General features: G+C 50.8%; 10 protein-coding genes across 10 annotated transcripts; 7 read left to right on the top strand and 3 right to left on the bottom strand.

Annotated features, from left to right (window-relative positions):
* The first annotated feature begins 450 nt into the window (after positions 1–450).
* Positions 451–1,888, top strand: EDD37DRAFT_616849 (VIT family-domain-containing protein). The gene has a single exon (XM_062815692.1). It carries the CDS (start codon positions 781–783, stop codon positions 1,780–1,782), a length of 1,002 nt encoding a protein of 333 aa, XP_062675289.1. The 5' UTR covers positions 451–780; the 3' UTR covers positions 1,783–1,888.
* An 83-nt stretch (positions 1,889–1,971) lies between these two features.
* On the bottom strand, positions 1,972–3,776 carry EDD37DRAFT_616847 (acid phosphatase). The gene has a single exon (XM_062815691.1). The coding sequence runs from the start codon at positions 3,512–3,514 to the stop codon at positions 2,282–2,284; it is 1,233 nt and encodes a 410-aa protein (XP_062675288.1). The 5' UTR covers positions 3,515–3,776; the 3' UTR covers positions 1,972–2,281.
* A 1,447-nt stretch (positions 3,777–5,223) lies between these two features.
* On the bottom strand, positions 5,224–6,395 carry EDD37DRAFT_655405 (putative acyl-CoA:6-aminopenicillanic-acid-acyltransferase; the record flags this gene model as incomplete). The annotated part of the gene is made up of 3 exons (XM_062818759.1): positions 5,224–5,844; positions 5,893–6,297; positions 6,348–6,395. The coding sequence occupies 3 exons, from the start codon at positions 6,393–6,395 to the stop codon at positions 5,224–5,226; spliced, it is 1,074 nt and encodes a 357-aa protein (XP_062675287.1).
* Positions 6,396–6,832: 437 nt separating this feature from the next.
* Positions 6,833–7,685, top strand: EDD37DRAFT_49579 (uncharacterized protein). The gene has a single exon (XM_062813397.1). The coding sequence runs from the start codon at positions 7,038–7,040 to the stop codon at positions 7,494–7,496; it is 459 nt and encodes a 152-aa protein (XP_062675286.1). The 5' UTR covers positions 6,833–7,037; the 3' UTR covers positions 7,497–7,685.
* EDD37DRAFT_616838 (general substrate transporter) lies at positions 7,650–8,361 on the top strand. Its single transcript, XM_062815690.1, has one exon. The coding sequence runs from the start codon at positions 7,749–7,751 to the stop codon at positions 8,223–8,225; it is 477 nt and encodes a 158-aa protein (XP_062675285.1). The 5' UTR covers positions 7,650–7,748; the 3' UTR covers positions 8,226–8,361.
* Positions 8,362–9,035: 674 nt separating this feature from the next.
* EDD37DRAFT_49543 (fungal-specific transcription factor domain-containing protein) lies at positions 9,036–11,218 on the top strand. The gene is made up of 3 exons (XM_062813391.1): positions 9,036–9,282; positions 9,344–9,380; positions 9,439–11,218. The coding sequence occupies exons 1-3, from the start codon at positions 9,235–9,237 to the stop codon at positions 11,109–11,111; spliced, it is 1,758 nt and encodes a 585-aa protein (XP_062675284.1). The 5' UTR covers positions 9,036–9,234; the 3' UTR covers positions 11,112–11,218.
* Positions 11,219–12,236, top strand: EDD37DRAFT_49568 (flavodoxin-like protein). The gene has a single exon (XM_062813396.1). The coding sequence runs from the start codon at positions 11,326–11,328 to the stop codon at positions 11,986–11,988; it is 663 nt and encodes a 220-aa protein (XP_062675283.1). The 5' UTR covers positions 11,219–11,325; the 3' UTR covers positions 11,989–12,236.
* Positions 12,237–12,547: 311 nt separating this feature from the next.
* Positions 12,548–13,901, top strand: EDD37DRAFT_655404 (Rieske [2Fe-2S] iron-sulfur domain-containing protein; the record flags this gene model as incomplete). The annotated part of the gene is made up of 4 exons (XM_062818758.1): positions 12,548–12,854; positions 12,903–13,201; positions 13,264–13,439; positions 13,490–13,901. 4 exons carry the CDS (start codon positions 12,548–12,550, stop codon positions 13,899–13,901), a joined length of 1,194 nt encoding a protein of 397 aa, XP_062675282.1.
* A 712-nt stretch (positions 13,902–14,613) lies between these two features.
* On the top strand, positions 14,614–16,331 carry EDD37DRAFT_572400 (putative amino acid permease; the record flags this gene model as incomplete). Its single annotated transcript, XM_062814358.1, has 3 exons — positions 14,614–14,779; positions 14,847–15,544; positions 15,602–16,331. Coding segments are annotated over exons 1-3 (1,575 nt in total), but the record flags the coding sequence as incomplete, so codon positions are not given.
* An 802-nt stretch (positions 16,332–17,133) lies between these two features.
* Positions 17,134–18,956, bottom strand: EDD37DRAFT_661348 (major facilitator superfamily domain-containing protein; the record flags this gene model as incomplete). The annotated part of the gene is made up of 6 exons (XM_062819137.1): positions 17,134–17,633; positions 17,689–18,082; positions 18,144–18,524; positions 18,586–18,646; positions 18,706–18,785; positions 18,846–18,956. 6 exons carry the CDS (start codon positions 18,954–18,956, stop codon positions 17,134–17,136), a joined length of 1,527 nt encoding a protein of 508 aa, XP_062675280.1.
* Positions 18,957–19,044: the final 88 nt, after the last annotated feature.

The raw sequence follows: 19,044 nt of genomic DNA, 5'->3' as shown, positions 1-19,044 counted from the left end.
GCTTCTGTGGGCCCTTTATCTGCAGCCACGGCAGTCATTCAACGCAAGGGTCCTTCCTTCGTAGGCCCTAGCGTTGTAGGCTAGAAGGACCCCTAAGAGCCCTATAGACTTTAACGGTTTAGGTGTATGGGTTAGGGGACTTGGCGGCGGGGGAAGCTTAGTGGGTTCATGCTTAACTATGCTTGTTTAAACTCTGCACCGAGTGCCACCCACGCTCCCAGGCATACTGCTCCTTCCAATCAATGCCTATACAATTCTTGCTTATCCCACACGTGCTCTGGTGTTGCATAAACTCCAGCGGGGCAAAGGCGACACTGATCGTCACGCTGCATGTGCGACCTGTCGTTCCTGTCCTCTTCTGCATTTCCCGAGGCCCTGCACCAAGGTACCTACGCTACTGCACAATAGTTCCCAGCCCAACTTTTTTTCTGTTCGCATCCCACCTGAACACAAGAGTGCACGTTGCTTGTTTACAGGCCTTGATTGAAGACATTGATGCTGTTGCGGATTGTGGACAATCCCACAACGTCTTGCGGCCATCTTCCGAAGGCAAATCCTTGCCCTGCATACGAGTATTTTGCAGACTTCGTGCAAAGCTTCCTGGCAAGCTATCGTTCCCAAGGGCATGCATGGAATTGAGTTACATCTTGTCCACCAGAAGCGAGGATGCACAACCAACGGGACGGCTAACCGGCTTGAACAGGTTCTTCAAGGAAATGTTTTCGAATAGTGTATCCTCCCCTCGTGTCCTCACGTCTCTTTCTCTCTGAAAAGTCCTCAATGACAGAAATCTTCTCAGACATTAGCCTACTTAACACAGCTCCAAAGCAAACAAGCTCCTCCAACATCAACAACATGTTCAACGACAGTTACGAGGACGCCAACGCCATGGCTGCCATGGTCAACTTCTTCAAGCCTACCAAGTACTCTTCGCTCCCACGAGACCCAGAGAAAGAGGCACAAAGAAAGCCACTCTCGAAAATATCAGAAGAATCATCCTCAGAAACAAGCAGCCAGACGTCGGCGGAGACAGTATGCGAAGTTGGTCTACCTCTGGTAGAGAACGAACACAGGCCCGTCAATGCTCGAATCGTCTCAGACGCTATCATCGGGCTCTCAGACGGTCTTACCGTGCCATTTGCGTTGACAGCAGGCCTGTCGGCGCTCGGAGACACCAAAGTCGTCGTGTTGGGCGGTCTCGCCGAGCTCATTGCAGGAGCCATCTCTATGGGTCTAGGAGGCTACTTGGGAGCGAAGAGTGAAGAAGATTCCTACAAAGCCACTCTGCGATCAACACGATCCAAAGTCCTAGACGTCAGCAGCAACCTCTCTTCCGAAGTCACGGACGTCTTTGCGCCCTACCACCTCCCTCCGTCCACGTTGAAGGACTTTACACACCAATTGATCACATCCAACAGCCCCGAAATGGTGGTTGATTTCCTCATGCGCTTCCAGCATGGCACACCAGAGCCTGCGGCTAGCCGTGCCGTAATTTGTGCCTTGACAATCGCCACTGGCTACTTCATGGGCGGGTTTGTGCCACTTATCCCATACTTCTTCACATCCAACGTCACAGAAGGTCTTATCTGGAGCATCAGCGTGATGGTCCTGGCGTTATTCGCATTTGGATACGTCAAGACTGGTGTGACGGACGGTTGGAGGGGCGGGAGCTCTGTGCGCAGCAGCCTGAAATCAGGTGCTCAGATGGTCGTTGTTGGAGGCGCGGCGGCAGGATGTGCTATGGGTGTGGTGAGGCTGTTCAGCTCATTGCATCTACTATGAGTACCTGGTAGTGACGGCATAGGAGACGTGGACAGGATTGGACAAGCAGTATTATTATTAGCATAACCGATAAGCATTATCTGGGCGTTTGGAGCGGACAAAGGGCAATTGACATATCCTTGAAATGAACATCATCCAAACTCTCCCAACATGAATTGTAAACAAAACATATTCTGCACGAGCCAATATAACCCAATGTACCAATGGAGAAATTGAGCACTTCTTCAAGTGACATGTGTCTGTAGTAATGTCAAGTATGCGTCAATCAAGGAACGGACCTCGACGTTCGTGGAAGGGCAACGACCACGAATCATGCGTAATGCAGAGCGATGAGAAATAATCGAAATGCAGGTTTCAATAAGGCTATAACAATTACTTTTGGCTATTCTAATTCTGTCGCACTCAACTATTAACCACTACTACAATTGGAATCTGGATACTCTCACAAAATCCCGAAGCACCAAGTGTGTTACAACTTGTCCTGCGGCAATCATGTCCCCTACTGCGATGGCACGTCAAGACCAGTCAGAGCATCATATGGGTATGGGCTGGTGTAGTTGAAAGAAGCCTTCTGGCCAGCGTACGTCTTGACAATGGATGGCAAGACACCACGGCCGTTTGCGCAGGTGGAGGAGTTGGTTGGGATTGGCCAGACATCGGAGTAGAGCTCATCGGACAGAGGACCGGGGTAAGACTGGTTGAAGTAGACGCTCTTGTCGTTGAAGTTGAGGGCGGCGTTGACCTTTCCGGTCTTGCTGGAGACAATGTCAAAGACGTTGGCGTTGCAGTCCCATCGGCCGAGGGAGGGGAGACCCCAGTTCTCAGAGACGGTGGCGATGGTCGAGTAGTGGTTGTAGTAGGTGTTGTCGACGGTTCCCTTGAGCTTCTCAGGGATAGCACCGCCGAGGAGGATGGCGAAGACCTTGTTGGCAATGCCGTAGGTCTCGTTCTCGTCAAAGGTCAACAGGACCACGGTGTCGTTCATGAAGTATGAGTTGTTGAGGAGAGGAGCCATGAAGCTGCGCTCCCACTTGGAACCGAAGGTGATGTTGGTGTCGTGGGCGTCGTTGGTCATGTTAGGGGTGAAGAAAGCCCATTGAGGCAGTTCCTGGTTCTTGAGGTCTGTCTCGAAGTCGGTGAAGCCCTTGATCTGGCGGACCCGAGTGGAGTTGTTGGTGATGGACTCGTAGAAGATCAGAGGGTTGTGCTTTCGGACGTAGTCGTTGGCGTAGGTCTTTTGGTTGGAGTAGTTGAAGCCCAAGAAGCCTGCGTACGGGAGGTCCTCCTGGTACTCGGCCCAAGAGATGTTCTTGGTGTCGAGCAGGTCCACGATGGTCGAGACGTTGGCGGGGACGACGTTGAAGTCGTCGTTGTCCATGCCAAAGTTGTCACCACCGGCCGCGGCGCAGTAGTTGGGCTCGGACGGGTGAGTGGTCGCGAAGTAGTTGCTCAAGGTAATGCCCTGAGATGCGAGCCACGCCATGTTTGGGTCTCCCATGGCAGACTGGTAGTCAATGTTCTCCAGCCAGACCTGGTAGAACCGCTTGAAGGAAGCACCTTCGACATTGCTCACTGGAGTCACTGGCTTGACTGTGGCTTCAGCGGACTGTATGGCCGTGAGGGAAGGCTCGACCGTTGAGACGGCAGGACGAGAAGCATAAAAAGAGGATGCGGCAGGCACAGCAGCGGCCAAGTGGCCGGCAGCCAGGAGCAGAACAGCGGATGAAAGCATCTTGACTTGTGCAGAAATGATCAAATGTGAGAACTTGCCTGAGGTTGATGGCTTCAAGGATCCCTTTGCGCGCGTTGGGGATGAGGCGTCTTATGCTTCACCCGGTGACAGACTAAACAGGTCCTGTTGGACCCAAGTCTGCCACTCGCTTCGAGCAGACCAGCACGAGGTTGGACGTCGCTGCACTCGCAATGAAGTGGATGCCGAATAGCAGGGCGTGCTCCTCAGCTTCGTCTTGGATACTACGAGAGCCGACCCATCGATACGTAGTGCAGAAGGAGCAAGGGAAGAGCACGAAGCTAGGTTTACAGTTACGAGCCTCTTAGTGCAGTGGAATGCAAGGTTTCGGTGGGGCCCGTAGGCTGCAGAAATTAGCGTCCCCCATAAGCCCGTTAAAGCCTGTTCATACCTGAGGCGCTACTTCCATTCCCATAAGGGCCTTAAACCACTAAAACCTCATTCAGTGGCACGTGGGGGGTCAACGTCACCTTTGTCGACTTTACGAAAGACCAGCACCCAACTCGTTCTCTTCTTTTCACCGACCTCTGGACCAAAGAAAATCTCTGCTTAGCAATGGTCCCTGCATGCGAGGTACACGTGGGGGACCCTGCTCGCAGTCCTCGCACAGTTGTCCTGAATGTCGGCGTTGGTCCGATGCTTTTCTCACTTCGTCACAAGCCCACACCTCGGGTATGGCGGTATCTGGCAAGCCATGGGACAGCCTCGCAAATAGTGACCCAAAAACAAAGATCCCAGCCAGGTATTACCACGTCGCCATTCCTCGCCTCGCTAGCCAGCGAACAGAATGCTCGCGAGTTCCTGACCACCTCTGATCGGACTCCATCTGACTCAATCAGGAAGTCGCCATTCCGAATGGATTGTCTGGCCGTAAAGGCTGGACCTAAACGAGCACGTGCATCATGTCCAGCAGTGAGATACGTCTCATCCTGTCGAAGTTTTCGACATTCGTGCTGGCGTTTCCTTCCTCTAGCCTGACCAAAGATGTCTCCACGGAAGTCTTTTCGATAGTTGACAACATCGGCCCGAGTACGTCGTTCGCCATCGTCATTCGGTGCCGGCGATCATGACAGAGAAGGAATCCGAGGCTGTCAAAACCTTTCCGGCTGGGTGAGGTGCTCAACGAGGAGCGTAGATAGTTGATGGAAAGACTTTGCAACCGCAAACTCCACCCCGGACGAGGACGCCAGCGCCACCACGATTGCTGTCACTGCCCTGATTTTGGCGCTGGGTTCGGGTCTTAGGTCTTGGACGGAAACGTTACACAAGAACTCCTCTGGCGAATCCTCCAATCCGTCGACGTCACCTGGTCACTCAATATCGAGCAATTCGAGCTCGACCGGATCTTTGCAAGCCTAGTCTTACATATCACAACGAAGAGCGAATGTGGAAGACTACATCCTGAGTCGACAGCAGTCCGATGCCTTTCAATTTCGCCACAAGCATGCTTCCACGCGCGATGGCAGTATTTCGTGTTGCAGAGATATCCTCTCTACTGAATCTTCTAGCTAACACCCACAAGAGGTGTTCGCTACCGCCACGACTTCAAACATGGTAGCCCCGCTTCGAACGTCGGTGATTGCATGAGATATACGGAGGTATCCGTTCAGGTTGTCCCAATGAAGAGCGACGGCTGTCTGGATGAATCTCGGAGCACATCAAGCGGTTTTGCAGCTTAGTCTTACGGCTTATCACCAAGGCATGCGCATGACCTTGGTATCTACACATTTGACTGGTTGACCCCAGATCAGCTCCGCAAAAGGCGTGCTGACTCCCAGTCTTATCACTATGCAGAAGAGTGTGCTACTTTGTCTTTCCGGAGGCATTGCCGGGTCGTCTTGACGACAAATGCCGTATGGCGCGTTGAGTGTGTCCGAGAAAACATGCTCCCGTAGGCGTGCTCCATCAACAGGCGTGTCACTGCTCACCAGTTGCTGGAGCAGTTCCTGCATTCTCGTCATTCGGAATGGTGAATCCGCCCATGGACGTTCGAGACAATTTCCATTGCTAACGAGATGGTTCGTGTGGCAGACAATGCCCTGGCTATCAGGATAGATGTGTGTGTCGCCAAGTGGCGTAAGTTCCAAGGAAACTGGTCCAGCAGGGTCTGCTAGCAGGATGTGCTGAGCCGATGCAATGCTTCCAAGGATCGTGAGGCGTTGAATAGCCTCTGCCCTGCTTCGACTGTTCAGGCACACACGCAGAGCAACATGGACGGGGAGCTTCGAGGTATCAACCGGCTTTGCTCGAATCGAATTCAAGCATGTGCCAACGGAAGCAGAATTGAAACCTATCTTCCCAACCATGCCAGCCTGATGGCGTCAGACCTTTGCTCGGACGGCCGGAGAAAGGAAGCTTACTTCTGGCACCATCCAAATTTTTGGTTTGTCAGGTTGTGTGATGGACATGAGCACGACATTCTTCTGCATCTCAGTTGTCCAATCCCAATTCTGCGCAAGCAGCACGCCCTGATGTTTGCGGTCCCAACCAAGGCTGGAGCAGCCGTCTGAGAACAGTCCATGGGCAATGTCCGATCTGGCATTTATAGCAACCACGTCTAGGACGTCCACACCCGCACCTCCTGCAATACCTTCTATCTCGGCATAGATTTCGGGCACCAGAGTTGCAATAGTTGTGGCAAACTCGCGGGCGATGCTTTGGATAGAAGGCCAGCTCATCTGCGTCGTGGCCTGGAACATCCGGCCATACAGTTGGATCTCGCTTCGAATTTCCCGTGAGAGCTGCCGTCCATGTTCAATACCAATCTGATGAAACGGTCAACTAACAAGTCTGACTGCAACCAATTGCGCGCTACCTTTCGAGGGGAGCCGCTCAATTCAATCCTCCTTGGAAGACTGGCCATGGGCTCGATTCGGTCCATCGCGGGCACCCAAAAGCTGACGGATTTGCTCAGGCTGGGGACCAAAACGTGCTTCCTCGGCCTCCCCCATCCCTATGGCCGCCAGATTTATGGTAGCCAGATTTATTGCATGCTGTACAGGTTCGGAGATGAGCATACTGGGAACATCACTAAGCCTCTCCCAATCTTTATGGATGCCATGCGCGCAGACCAGTCATATTGCAGTCATTGCTGAAGTAATCAAAGCCCATGCCTGGAACGCCCAAATACTCGTCCGCCTGGCCGGCAACCTTGCCGACATGTTGAGGCCAATCGTTTCATCCTCTCTCCCCACGCCTTCCAGCTCCCCCCGCGGGCCACGAGCGACGTCTCAATCACTCGCTAGGATGTCGTCCTAAATCGATGCCCAGTGCGCTCACGAAGGATCACACTCGCGCCTGCAGAAATGAATCTGCGGATCAAGAGCGTATATGGCAAGGAGTCCATCTTCACCGTTTTGGGCACCGCCCTTGTCGTACTTCTTCCTTGGAGAGGCCTATCCACCACTGGAGTTGTTGCCTGGATTTCAGTCTTCCGGTTCGTCACCGGCATGGGTGCAGGGGGAGGTGAGTTTCATATCCCCGAGTTGACATATCGGAGACCCTAATGCCCGTGTCAAGACTATCTCATGGCTTCAGCACTTTCCGCCGAGCACAGTATCGTGGGGACCAGAGCTCGACCATACTGCTGATATTCTCAAATAACTCTTTGGAGTCCATGACGGCCAGCATAGTCCTGGTGATTCTCCTCGCCGCCTTCAAAGGTGCTATTGCAAGGGACATCAATCACCTGGAATGGGTGTGGCGCTTGCTTCTCGGACTGGGTATCATCCCGGCAGCATGTACATTATATGTTCGGTGGAGGATTCAGGAGACAAAAGCTTACGGAGAATGTGAGGACAACGAATTTACTATTACAGCACGAGCCACTGACAGACCTACAGATGTCGTCAAAAGATCCAGTGGCCGAAATTACATGGTCCAGGTCCGCGAATTTCGCAAATACTTCTCTGATTGGAAGCATGCCAGAGTGCCGTTTGCGACCACGGCTTCGTGGTTCCTTTAGTAAGCCGCAGCTCACATGGGGATGTTCATTGCTGATTCGTGAATAGTGACATCGCCTCTTACGGCATCAGTCTGAACCAGAGCATAGTCCTTGAAGACATACGATTTGCCGGCGGTAAGGACCCATGACAAAACTCTGGAAGATTGCCGTCGGCAATACCATTGTGCAGCTAGCCGTAAGCAAGCAGTCAATCTTCGAGCATCACTCATTGATAGCTAATATTCTTGCCAGGGCTGGGTACCAGGAGTCTACATGGGTGTTTTTCTTCCCGATCTTATTGGCCGTCGTGCGCAACACTGCGGGACCTGTGTTCTTGCTTGCGTATTCTTCGCCATCTGGGCCGGCGTCAGCGATATCTCCAGCTCTGGTGGACTCATTGCGCTCTTTACTCTCTCTCAGTTCGCTTTGGCATGTGGACCCAGCGTCACGACTTTCCTGATACCGGCCGAAGTATTCCCTACTCGTGTGCGTGGCACCGCTCATGGTATTTCCGCAGCATCGGGAAAAGCTGGCGCCCTGCTGCCGGCGTACTCTTTCGCCACAGCCACGAAACAGATTGGCCTCCGCGGTGTCCTAGGTCTGCTTTCAGGGGTTCTATCTTTGGTTGCCCTGGTCACTCTTCTGATCCCGGAACCGAAGGGAAAGACGCTTGATGAGATTGAAACCCCACTTTCCGCCCATCACCTACCTTGCGAAGGCGCCATTTGTTGTTTGGCCGGGTGTTGGTAACAGTCCGCATCATTAACGGCGGCTTGAGCTTCCAGTTCGTTTCAACCTTTCCCGGGCAACGACGTATATAGACCATAGTATAACGATAAAGGATCATTTCCTTGTGCTTCCCAAGGGAGAAAAATGTGACATGGTGTTCTCGGCGGCTAAGGATGGTTAATAGTTTCTCTTACTGTTCCGCTTGATGAGAAATATCGCTCCGGGCATAGGCTTCTTCACTAGAACACCCCGCACGGACGACTAATGACGGATTAGCCTGCAAATTTAGCCATTAGTTCACAGCCTGCGTTTAGCTTACTGCATCTAGAGCGGCTTGCTTCCTATCTTGGCACCGTCGTCTTCTTTTTGGGGAATGTCTCAGGACAGATACACGGAGTATCTATCCGATGCCGGCGATATATCGGCACACTTTGATCGTACTAAATCTATATGGGAGAGAAGTACGATCATATACAACAAATATAATGATTATGCTACCACTACGCAACCTTACCCTCAGCCTTACCGACCTCGCTGTTACTCGTAAGGTTAAGTTTATATATATAATTTTTATATGTTTTAACGTCTTCCCTAGCTAGGGAGTAAGCCTTACTTATAGGCGCTTACTAGTTTTACCGTCGATTGCTTTTATCTCTTACTTTTATCTATAATACCTCTTGTTGCGGGCTTAAGTTATCAACATTAAGAGTTTCTATATAAGTGTAATCGATAGCGAGGTCGAATGCTTCAAAAGTAGTCAAAGATATAAGTGTGGTGCAACTGTCCTAAGCTTGAAAACCGAGCTATATTATTTATATGGCATTTGTATGGGGAAAGGGTGAACTTAAGCCTTGGCACCTTGGCAGTATCTGGTCGCTCGGCAGCACCCGCTGTATCTGTCCTGAGACATTCCCTCTTTTTGACTTGACGAACTTCAGTTTCTTATCTGGATAATCCAACAAGCTCTTTGCCTACCACTACGATGCTGTTACTCGCCGGCCTTCGCCGATGATATTGATCCCTGTGAGACATGCTGAGAAAATCCCGAGGTGGATGCAGTGTTTGTAAGAGCCGGAGAGTGAGTGTGTTTTCTGCCGGTAACCGAAAGACGTCGCAAAGGGTGCTAATCATGATCGCAGGTCAAATGTGACGAAAAGAAGCCTGCCTGCTCCGGATGTGAGACTCCATGGCATCCTATGGCTTCGTTTAGTTTATCTGTCCTAATCCCTTCCAGGTTCAAATCGCGGCTGGACATGCCCGGGTTATCACAGACCTTTACGATGGTCATCCAAACACCAACAAGACAGCTACTTAGCTATGCCACATTCACGTACACGTTCACCGCAGGCCATGACGATTACCGCTCAGCGCCAGACTCACCACGAAAGCATCCTTGGAGGACATACACGAAGGGGAACGCTTCAGGATGCCTCCCCAGATGACCTAGTTCAAATTGCCAACGAAGAAGAAGGACTAGAATCGCTTGAGTCGGAATCACCTTCTTCTACTCCTTCAAATGCTCTTTTATTGCAATCATCAAAGCATCGGCCTACGCTGGTTTTCCAAGACGACCTACTTCTGGTGAACTGCTATTCTGACCGTCTCGCTCGGATACTATCTATTTATAACGGATCATTCAATCCATTTCGGGCAGCAGCCCTCTCCGCATGGACACGGTCGTCTCTACTTATTTCTCTATTCAAGTTTTTGGCCGGTGCTTACGAACTGAGCTTGACTGGTGGGAGCGGTCTCGACATTGTCGTAAACGAAGCACGTATCAGCACTCTCAATCAAATATCGCTCATTCTTTCAGAGATCGATTCCGTTCACTCGATGAAAAAGATCGAGCTCCTCCTAGGAATCGTCATGTTCGGCCTTAGCAGTAGCTGGTACGACCTAGAGGACCTTGGACTCGCCCATTATAACGCCGCTGCTGCGTTACTACGAAGTGTCGACATCGAAGAAATCATGCCGACACAGAACTATCAATATTTCGAAGAATGTTTGGTATATTGGTGGATGATGCTTTCGTTCGCCTGCGATCCTTCTCAGCAGGTCATCCAGGACCCTCCTCGTCTCACTCCAATGAGCGCAACCAAGCGTCGAATTCCTCACCCCTTGACCGGAGTCTCCTCCGAGGTCCAATATTTACTCGGCAAGGTTGGGTATTTGGTGCTGGGAGAACGGCGCAAATATCTTGACCGTCCACTAACGACAATCAAAACTGTTCTAGAGTCCCTCTCCAACATCGAAAGTGCTCGAGGCCTGGAATCTCAACTACACACTCTGGATCTACCCTCGGCAGAATCAGTTGTCGACCCAAAGGACCCGTACACTCCGGTTGCAGATCTGATCAATATAGCAAACGCGTACCGAGTATGTGGTCTGTTATTGCTCTATCACGCATTCCCGGACTTGCTCAGGACCAAACTGGCACATGGTTCTAACGACGAGACATGCGGACCTAGAAGTGAGTCAATGGAGGACCATCTGGTGTCACTAGCCCTCCACGCGCTACACATTCTTGCCAAGAATAGCGAGTTATCTGGTACTCGCACTATCGAGGCTATCATACTGGTCATCATTTCGGGCGAACTTGGAAGCGTGCCACGAGTCGATGCAGCAAGGCAAACATTGAACCCTCAGGTTGAGCTCGAGGACACGTCAGGAAACGTGCCGGGACGGAATCTGACTGGCATGGATGCTACAAGGCGACAAGAATCATTGCAACAGGCAAGAGCAGCCGTCTTAGCTCGGTTTGAGCGGGTACAGTCTGTGCTTCCATTTCAGACTATCGACCGCATGAGAATGCTTGTTCTAAAAACCTGGGATTTGATGGATCAAGGAAAAGACATTTTCTGGGTGGATGTGATGATTGAGAGCAAGTGGCAGTTCTTGATGATTTAGATTCGTGACCGGGAAATCCTTGGGCAAGCCCATGTGCCGCACGGACTACTCCGTACGTTCCCCACGCCATCGGAGTGCAAAGGCATCGGTTTGGCATGTACAAATACATTTGCAAGACCCCCTCCCCAACTTCTGATGGCAGAAATATTCAACCGCCTGGATACAACTTCGAAAACTCGATCAATTGACACGTCTCCGACCGACATCCAATAGAATGCATATACTCGTTGTCATTGCCCATCCAAACCAGCAATCCTTTTCCCATGCAATAGCACAAAAGGTTATCGATGGAGCCAAAGACAAGGGTCACACGGTCAAGACCCTCGACTTGTACCAAATCGGGTTCAATCCAATCCTTACAAAACGAGATTTGGAGCAATTTGAAGGTGTCAAAATGCCGGATGACGTCCTGGAGCATCAACGACTCGTCGAAGAAGCAGAGGGGATCTTCTTCATCTTCCCAGTCTGGTGGTACGGAATGCCGGCCATGATGAAAGGGTGGTTGGACAGAGTTTGGTCTGCGGGATGGGCATATCACTGGAAGCATGATCCGGAAGGAAGCCTTCTCGACCATCGACCCTGTACGATATTGGCTCTGACGGGGGCATCATCGAACCAGCTGAACCGCTGGAGTTACGACAAACAAATCCATCATCTCTGGCGCTACGGCGTGTTCGGTTACTGTGGATTCGATCCTCTTCGAATCACCATCCTCGAAGATTGTGCGTTCGACGGGAGTGGCAAACACCGCGGTCATTTAGAAGCTGCCTTCCGAGCCGGTCAGCAGATTGGAAGTGATCCAGAGGCCACTCCTGGAATTAGGTGCTTCTTGGATCATGGACTAGACCATAAGGGTGAGAAGTTCATCCCTAGATAAACTTCGAGTATAGACAGAACCCTGAGACCAACCTACTGTACCTGCCTAGTCGCACGCTGCCTCTCAGTGTAACCTTCTTCTGGTCTAATGGTTATCGACACAAAAATCGAGACGGGCTCATCGGGCATAGGAAGATTGGACCTAGGTAATGTCAACGCTCATTGGCTGACGTGATAGGACTATTCCGGATTTGTTCAGAGTTTACGAACATCCTTGTCAGAATCGGGTACGAAGTAAAGCGGATTCTGGACTATGTGACCACATGGCGATGCGGTCTGTTCCACGACAGAGCTTCAGTTCATGGAGAAGGCCGCTCGAGAGTTCAATGTGGTCGTGTTGCCGCTGAATGGTCAACTGCGAATCCACGATTACAATACACTCGTCAACGTCAGCAACTTCTCAAGACTACTCAAGGAAAGGGACAGCCTCAAGGCTATTTATTCAGATACTGACATTTCTGCCGGAATTTCTCGAAGGTCCTCGACCGCCACACTGCTACATCTTACTTTCCGACAATCAAAGTTTCCACTTACCACGACCTTCTTATTTCGAAACGACTATGGGAGACATGGAGTCATTGAAAAGTGTTCATGGCACGCTTCCCGCTTCATGGTATCGAGAGAATGGTATGTACGAGCTTGAAAAGAGGGCCATATTCTCCAAAAGTTGGCTCTGTGTCTCCCATTCCATGAGATTCAGAAGCGTCGGGGAGTTCGTCAAGTATGAGATAGCAGGATATGAGTTCTTCATCATCCGTGATCGCAAAAATAGGCTCAAGGCATTCCTGAACATCTGTCGCCACAGAGCATATCCGATTCTTGACAAGGAGTCTGGCAAAGCTAGTATTCTGTCATGCAAATACCATGGTGAGTCGATGCCAGAATGGAGGAGACGGCTATGCTCACTCTTGCCAGGATGGTCGTATGGTCTTTCGGGGGAAGTTGCCAAAGCTCCACGATTTGACACTATGGAGCATTTCGATAAATCCCAATACTCACTATTCGAAGCCCATCTCCGTGTTGACAAGCTGGGCTGGGTTTGGGTGAACCTGGACTCTGCTAGTCCTCCAACGATCTCGTGGGAAAAACACTTTCAGGGCGTGGACCAACAGCCCCGGCTGGGGAAGTTCACGATGGAGGCTTTCGAGTTTGATCATACATGGGAGATGGAGGGTGAATACAATTGGAAGAATATCATCGACAATTACAACGAGGCAAGTACGGCTCCTGTACTTATAGTGGAAGATGGAGGACGAAATATCTAACCACTCGACAGTGCTATCATTGCCAAACTGCACACCCCGGCATTGTTGCCACAACAAAGTTGCCTACATATGATGTGGTCTGCCAGAAAGGATGGATTGAGCACCACTCTGAAGCATTGGACACGGTCGAGCAAAAGTATGGTGTTCAGCCAACTTACCTCTTCCCTAACGCTAGCATCACAATCTCGTAAGTACCCCGGTCCTTGAAAGAAGAAGAACTATTTTGACATCCGTCAGGGATGAATACACATACCTGATGCGTGTTACTCCGACATCTTCCAAGAGCGTCAAGATGCAGTACGAGGTGTACCGGCGCAGAGGTCTCGCAGAACAGGAATTCAGGGACATAGATGCATTTTTCAAGCAGATCGAGAATGAAGACAAGGGTCTGAGCAATGGGGCCCAGAGGAACCTGAACTCAGATACGTACGTCAGCGGACCACTGCACTCGCACAACGAGAAAGGAGTCATCTACTTCAAGGGTCTTGTCAAAGCTGCAGTCGAGCAGCATTGGTCGGAGGAGGAGAAGCTTGGCCACAAGATTGTCCCTATCCGGAGAAGCATGAGATCTGAGTCTATCGAGGCGGAGGAAAGGTTCTGCAATGCGGTATGCGGAGATGAAGAGCTGAAGTCGTTCTCGGATTGGTAGTCTAGAATGCTCTGCCTTTAACAGGCCAGGTTTCAGTTTCCATAGCAATCAGTCTTCATTCTCTCAAAACGACCAATAGGTCATCTTAACCTCTTCCGCCTGGCAATGTCTGTCTCAGGCCACGGAATGGCGTCTCTACTCGTCACCTTGGAATAACACGTCATCTGCAGCTTCAATCTGGGACTTAGCCCCGTTCGACTTCCATGAGATCCTGGAGCAGTGCTACGAGCGAGCATGCAGGTACCCCATAGCTCCAAAGACGAAAGGAACTGTGGATCATTGCTTCTACGCTAAAGGGACAAACTTTCTTGATCTGGTCTAGCGTAACCTTGTTCCACGCCCGCCCTCCCGCTTCGATAGCAAAAGCTTTCCTAAATAATCTCTGGGGTTCTGAGAAATGACTGTGCCTACGGGCAATTTGACAATCGATGGGGTGTCTGGATCTCGCTAATGTCCGTGTCGTCGAAACGATCAGAGCAACGGAACAACATCCCTTATCTCTGCGCTGGACGCAAGGGGCTGTTCAAGATGGCGTATCCTTGCAGACCCTCTACCTTGAGTCTCGAGGGACTATGTATAAGCTCAAAAGTGTTGCCTTCGCTTTTTCCCAGCTCAGCAAGTAATTGCACACATATTTGTTCTGCTCCATCAAAACTTTCGGAACAAAAACCGCGATGTGTTCATCTCAACTTCTATCAGCCAAATTGGGTCCAGAAGACGAACCGGCCAAGATGGAGCTGAGCGCCAACGGCGACTCCCAGAAGTCAAATGACGTTGCAGGTGCGATCAATGTCGACTGTCCTTCAATTCACGCCGTCCAGCTCGATGAGCTCAATGCTGCGGACCGAGCACTTGCAGAGCATTTTGGATATAAACCTGTAAGTCGAAGCCGTGTTGTCATGCTTTTGCCCACATTCATACTTACCGCGGGATTGATTGGAAAAGGTGTTCCAACGCCACTTCGGCTACCTCTCAACCTTCAGCTTCGCCGTCAGTATCTCCGGCCTCTTCGCAACGATCACCACCACGTTCTCCTACCCACTGTACGCCGGTGGCTCCGCATCAGCCGTCTGGTGCTGGTTGATCTCCGGCTTGGGTTGCATGTGCATTGCTTGCTCTGTGGCCGAGATTGTCTCTGCCTACCCAACATGCGGCGGCCTCTACTACAGTGTTTCTCGTCTCGCTCCTAAGGAATGGGTGCCGTCGATTAGTTGGGCTGTCGGCTGGATCAACCTCCTGGGCCAATTAACGGGGATAGCCTCGTCCGAGTACGGTTCTGCGCAGATCCTGCTTGCGGCCGTATCGATGGCTAGGGATTTCAGCTGGTATCCTACCACCGGTATGACCGTCGGGGTCACGGCAGCGCTAACGGTTTTAACCGGTCTGATCAACTCGCTGCCAACGTCCTGGATGGAGAAGATGACCAAGACATACGTGATCTTTCACTTTTCGGTCCTGCTCGCCTGTGCGGTTGCGTTGCTTGTTAAGACTGAGGAGAAACACAGTGCTGCGTACGTCTTTACCCATGTGGACAAAATCCCCGAGTCTGGATGGAATCCTACTGGGTTTTCCTTTCTCCTAGGTTTCTTGTCTGTGTCCTGGACTATGACTGGTTACGATTCGACTGCGCATATTAGTGAAGAGTAAGCGTGTCTATCCTGAGATGTTGGCTGATTGCAGCATACTAATGAACTGCCTAGGATCAAGGACCCCGAGATTATAGCTCCATGGGCCATTTTCCTCGCCATGGCGTCTACCTATATCCTAGGCTGGCTGTTTACTATCGTTCTTTGCTTTTGTATGGGCGACGTCGACAGTATTCTTTTCTCTCCTATCGGCCAACCAGTCGCTCAAATTTACTATAACTCACTCGGGAAACGCGGGGGGATATTTTTCACCGTCGCTGCCTTCGTTATCATACAATTCGTATGTTTCACGGCGACCCAGGCGCTCGGCAGGTCGATCTTCGCCTTCTCACGGGACCGGCTCATACCTCTCCACAGAATTTGGATTCGGATCGATAAACGAACCGGTACACCCCTCTACGCTATCTGGATCTCAGTCTTCGGGATTATTGCGATTAATCTAATCGCGCTCGGGTCCTACACTGCCATCCTCGGAGTCTTCAACGTCTGCGCAATTGCGTTTGACTGGTCGTACTGTATACCGATCGCGTGCAAGCTAGCCTTTAACAGGTTTAAGCCGGGGCCATGGACCATGGGTAAGGCGGGTATAGTTGTGAATGCTTGGGCGTGCTTGTGGACACTCTTCGTCAGTATCATTTTTGTGGTCCCCGACTTTCGCCCTGTCACTCCGCAGGATATGAATTATGCGATTGTGTACATTGCTGCTATTGCGCTGGCATCTGTCTTCTTTTGGTACGTGGGCGGTCGGAACTACTATCTCGGCCCTGTCGTTGAAGCGGAGGTTCAGGGTACCATTGCCGAAAACAGCATCACTTTTCGAGGCTTGGACGGAATCATCAACTGCTAGTAGCAGCCCTGGTGAAAGGTCGCGAAAACCGGCCACGAGATTGACTGTGCCAGGTTGTTGGCCAACAACTCTTCCAACATGGCTCTACCCTCTAGGAATGTGGTCGACAATCTCCATACAGCAAGGATATAGATTGGTTCTTTTGCCATTTCAATGTACACCCTAAGACGCAGCATTGCCTTGCAGATGAAGGCACACTGGTCCAGTTGAAAAACATCGAAGTAATCAGAGATGTCCGTAGTGGTAGAGGCTTGGTTCAAAGAATTTACCGCCTACTATTTACCGCATTACCAATAAGGTTATTCGATTTCATGGTACCTATCGTATTAAAAATCTTGGTACTCATCGACGGGTATTACAGAGTAGGATGGTAAGTTCTGACATGTCGAGATATTTACGGGAAGAGCTGCGACACTCTGGTTTACAGTCATTTGCAGTCAGTTCAAGCTCGAAGTGTTGTCAGTCGAGCCGTGACCTGCGGGATCTGATCTAATTCATATGACTTTACGTGATTTCGTAGAAGTACTATGCCCAGTTTCCACAATCTGGCATCCGATGCCCTTGATTCGCTGCCGATGCGAGATTGCCTTGTCCAATCCGAAGAGGCGCTGTCTCCAAAGCATGCTTTTAGGTGAGAATCCTCGTTAGTGGATCAGCATAGGGCTAGTTCTTCAAAGCACAGCCCGATCCACATTACACCTGGACCCTATGCACGCTGTCTTCAAGTTCATCAAAACCATCACGCCTTTTCCGGGAATGTCTCCTCTACGCCAGCAACGTCAGATGTGCTCGAATTCTCGGAGATTTCGACGACCGGTCGGTCGCTTTCCTCGTCACCACGGTTTGCTTTCCGTTGAACCAGAGCAGCCAGAGCGAGTGAAGTGAAGACTTGGCAGAACAGGAAGCCTGCCGCCGTGTAGTTTCCACTGACAACCGCAGGCTGATCGACAGTCTTGAAGACGGCGAGGGGAATGGTAGCTGCGAATACGGCTGCCCAGACGTTGAGGCCGGCCAGAGCAAACGATCGGGTGGCGGGGTCTCCAGCAAGGATCTCGCTAGTCCAGGCCCAAAACATGCAGTTAGATGCCTCTCCCCAGCCGCTGTTGTAGTACAAAAACCATCGGAAAGCTCTGTTGTGGGGGTAGACGGGGGTCGCTCCCAGTATTATGCACACAATGGCATTGATGGTACAGCCCAAGACCACCATGGGCCATCTGCGAGCGTTGAGGAAAGTATCACCTTTGATTACCAATCAGCTTCAAAACTTCTTCAAGGGTTGCATTGGAGAACTCACTGATCCATGCCATGCTGACCGTTGTTACAAGAATGACGGCATACATTGGGGTGGTGTAGTCGTTGATTTGAGGCACAGTAAAAGATCCTGGCTTGACGGTGTTCCAGCCCTTGAACCAGAAATTCAAAGAAAGGGATGGTTGCATGCCAATCATGTTGCATACTGATATAACCCAAAGCAGCCAGATCTCGAGTGTCGTGAACCAGCGTCTGACCTGAGGAAGAGTGAAAGATCCCTGCTTGGCTCTTCCTTCTTTCGGTTGACGATCTTTGGCGAGGATGACTTCTTCCTCTGTAAACATCCAATTTGCCACAAGCCGAGACGGGACCTCTGGAAGTAGGACGATCTGTGGAAGGGTGACCACAATCGAGATGATGCCATCGATCATCATAAGCTAGGGGTCTATCAGCACTCGATGAACAGATACCAATTTCCGGGAGCTTTGATGGACGTACCCATCTCCAACCGGACATGCCGCTGACTCCATCAAGGCCTTTGTACGCTGCGCTTTGTAGGTATGCACCGGCCATGGGGCCGATTTGAGATGCGGTGTTGACCAAGGAGAGACGGACTCCCAGCTCTCGACTTTGATACCATGATCCGCAGAGATACATGATTCCGGAATAGTGTCCAGTTTCAAAGATGCCAATCAGCGTTCTCAAAGCGTACATCTGTCCTGCCGTGTTCATTCTGGCTTTTGCGAACGTGCATATCGACCAGAGTAGCTGGATGGCAGTGATGAAATATTTCGGCTTGGTTCGAACAAGAATGAGACTTGCTGGCCACAGTGCAACAATAAGTCCAACATTGTAACAGGTCGTGGCATAGTTGAGTTGCTTTTTATACTTGATCAGCGCTTGTTCTCGTCTCAACATGGTGTCGGCCAAGCAAACTCACAATGCCATAAAAGCCCAGCTCCTCCTTCATACCAGATACGAAGGCCGTCTGAAGATTCGTTCTTGATTCACATCGTTAGTCATGATTGAGCAAGCTTCATTCTAGCAAGCGATAACATACTTGTCGAGAAATTTCGTAAAGGTGCCGAGGAAGCCAAACACAAGAAGTGTGTAGTCGACCTTGCGTAGAAGGCGTTGTTCCTTGGAAGCAGCAATGTCAATACTGTCATGGTATAGCAGAATGTAGCGGCCCAAACGTACCTGTTTGCTTTTGGCCCATGTAACCCAGATGTGGCTCCTCCATTTCTGACCCTTCGTAGGGGCCTCTTGGAGACTTCTCTCGGAAGAGACGGTCTCATTGTCGACGCCCATCTTGAAGAACCTTCCAATCTGGAACTCAAACACCTTTACCGGATGATGGTCAACGACGAAGGGGGTTTTCGAAAGGTGAGTGAAGGAA

The sequence above is a fragment of the Exophiala viscosa genome, assembly GCF_022695815.1.
Source record: "Exophiala viscosa unplaced genomic scaffold EDD37scaffold_1, whole genome shotgun sequence".
Lineage (NCBI taxonomy): Eukaryota > Fungi > Ascomycota > Eurotiomycetes > Chaetothyriales > Herpotrichiellaceae > Exophiala > Exophiala viscosa.
Note: the sequence above shows the minus strand (reverse complement) of the source record. Positions and strands in the feature narration are given on the sequence as shown.

Coding starts and splice junctions, on each gene's coding strand:
- EDD37DRAFT_49568 (XM_062813396.1), top strand. CDS start 11,326: ATGCATATACTCGTTGTCATTGCCCATCCAAACCAGCAATCCTTTTCC.
- EDD37DRAFT_616838 (XM_062815690.1), top strand. CDS start 7,749: ATGGGTGTTTTTCTTCCCGATCTTATTGGCCGTCGTGCGCAACACTGC.
- EDD37DRAFT_49579 (XM_062813397.1), top strand. CDS start 7,038: ATGCCCGTGTCAAGACTATCTCATGGCTTCAGCACTTTCCGCCGAGCA.
- EDD37DRAFT_49543 (XM_062813391.1), top strand. CDS start 9,235: ATGCTGAGAAAATCCCGAGGTGGATGCAGTGTTTGTAAGAGCCGGAGA. Junction 9,283..9,343: donor GTGTTTGTAAGAGCCGGAGA/GTGAGTGTGTTT, acceptor TCATGATCGCAG/GTCAAATGTGACGAAAAGAA. Junction 9,381..9,438: donor GAAGCCTGCCTGCTCCGGAT/GTGAGACTCCAT, acceptor AATCCCTTCCAG/GTTCAAATCGCGGCTGGACA.
- EDD37DRAFT_616847 (XM_062815691.1), bottom strand. CDS start 3,514: ATGCTTTCATCCGCTGTTCTGCTCCTGGCTGCCGGCCACTTGGCCGCT.
- EDD37DRAFT_616849 (XM_062815692.1), top strand. CDS start 781: ATGACAGAAATCTTCTCAGACATTAGCCTACTTAACACAGCTCCAAAG.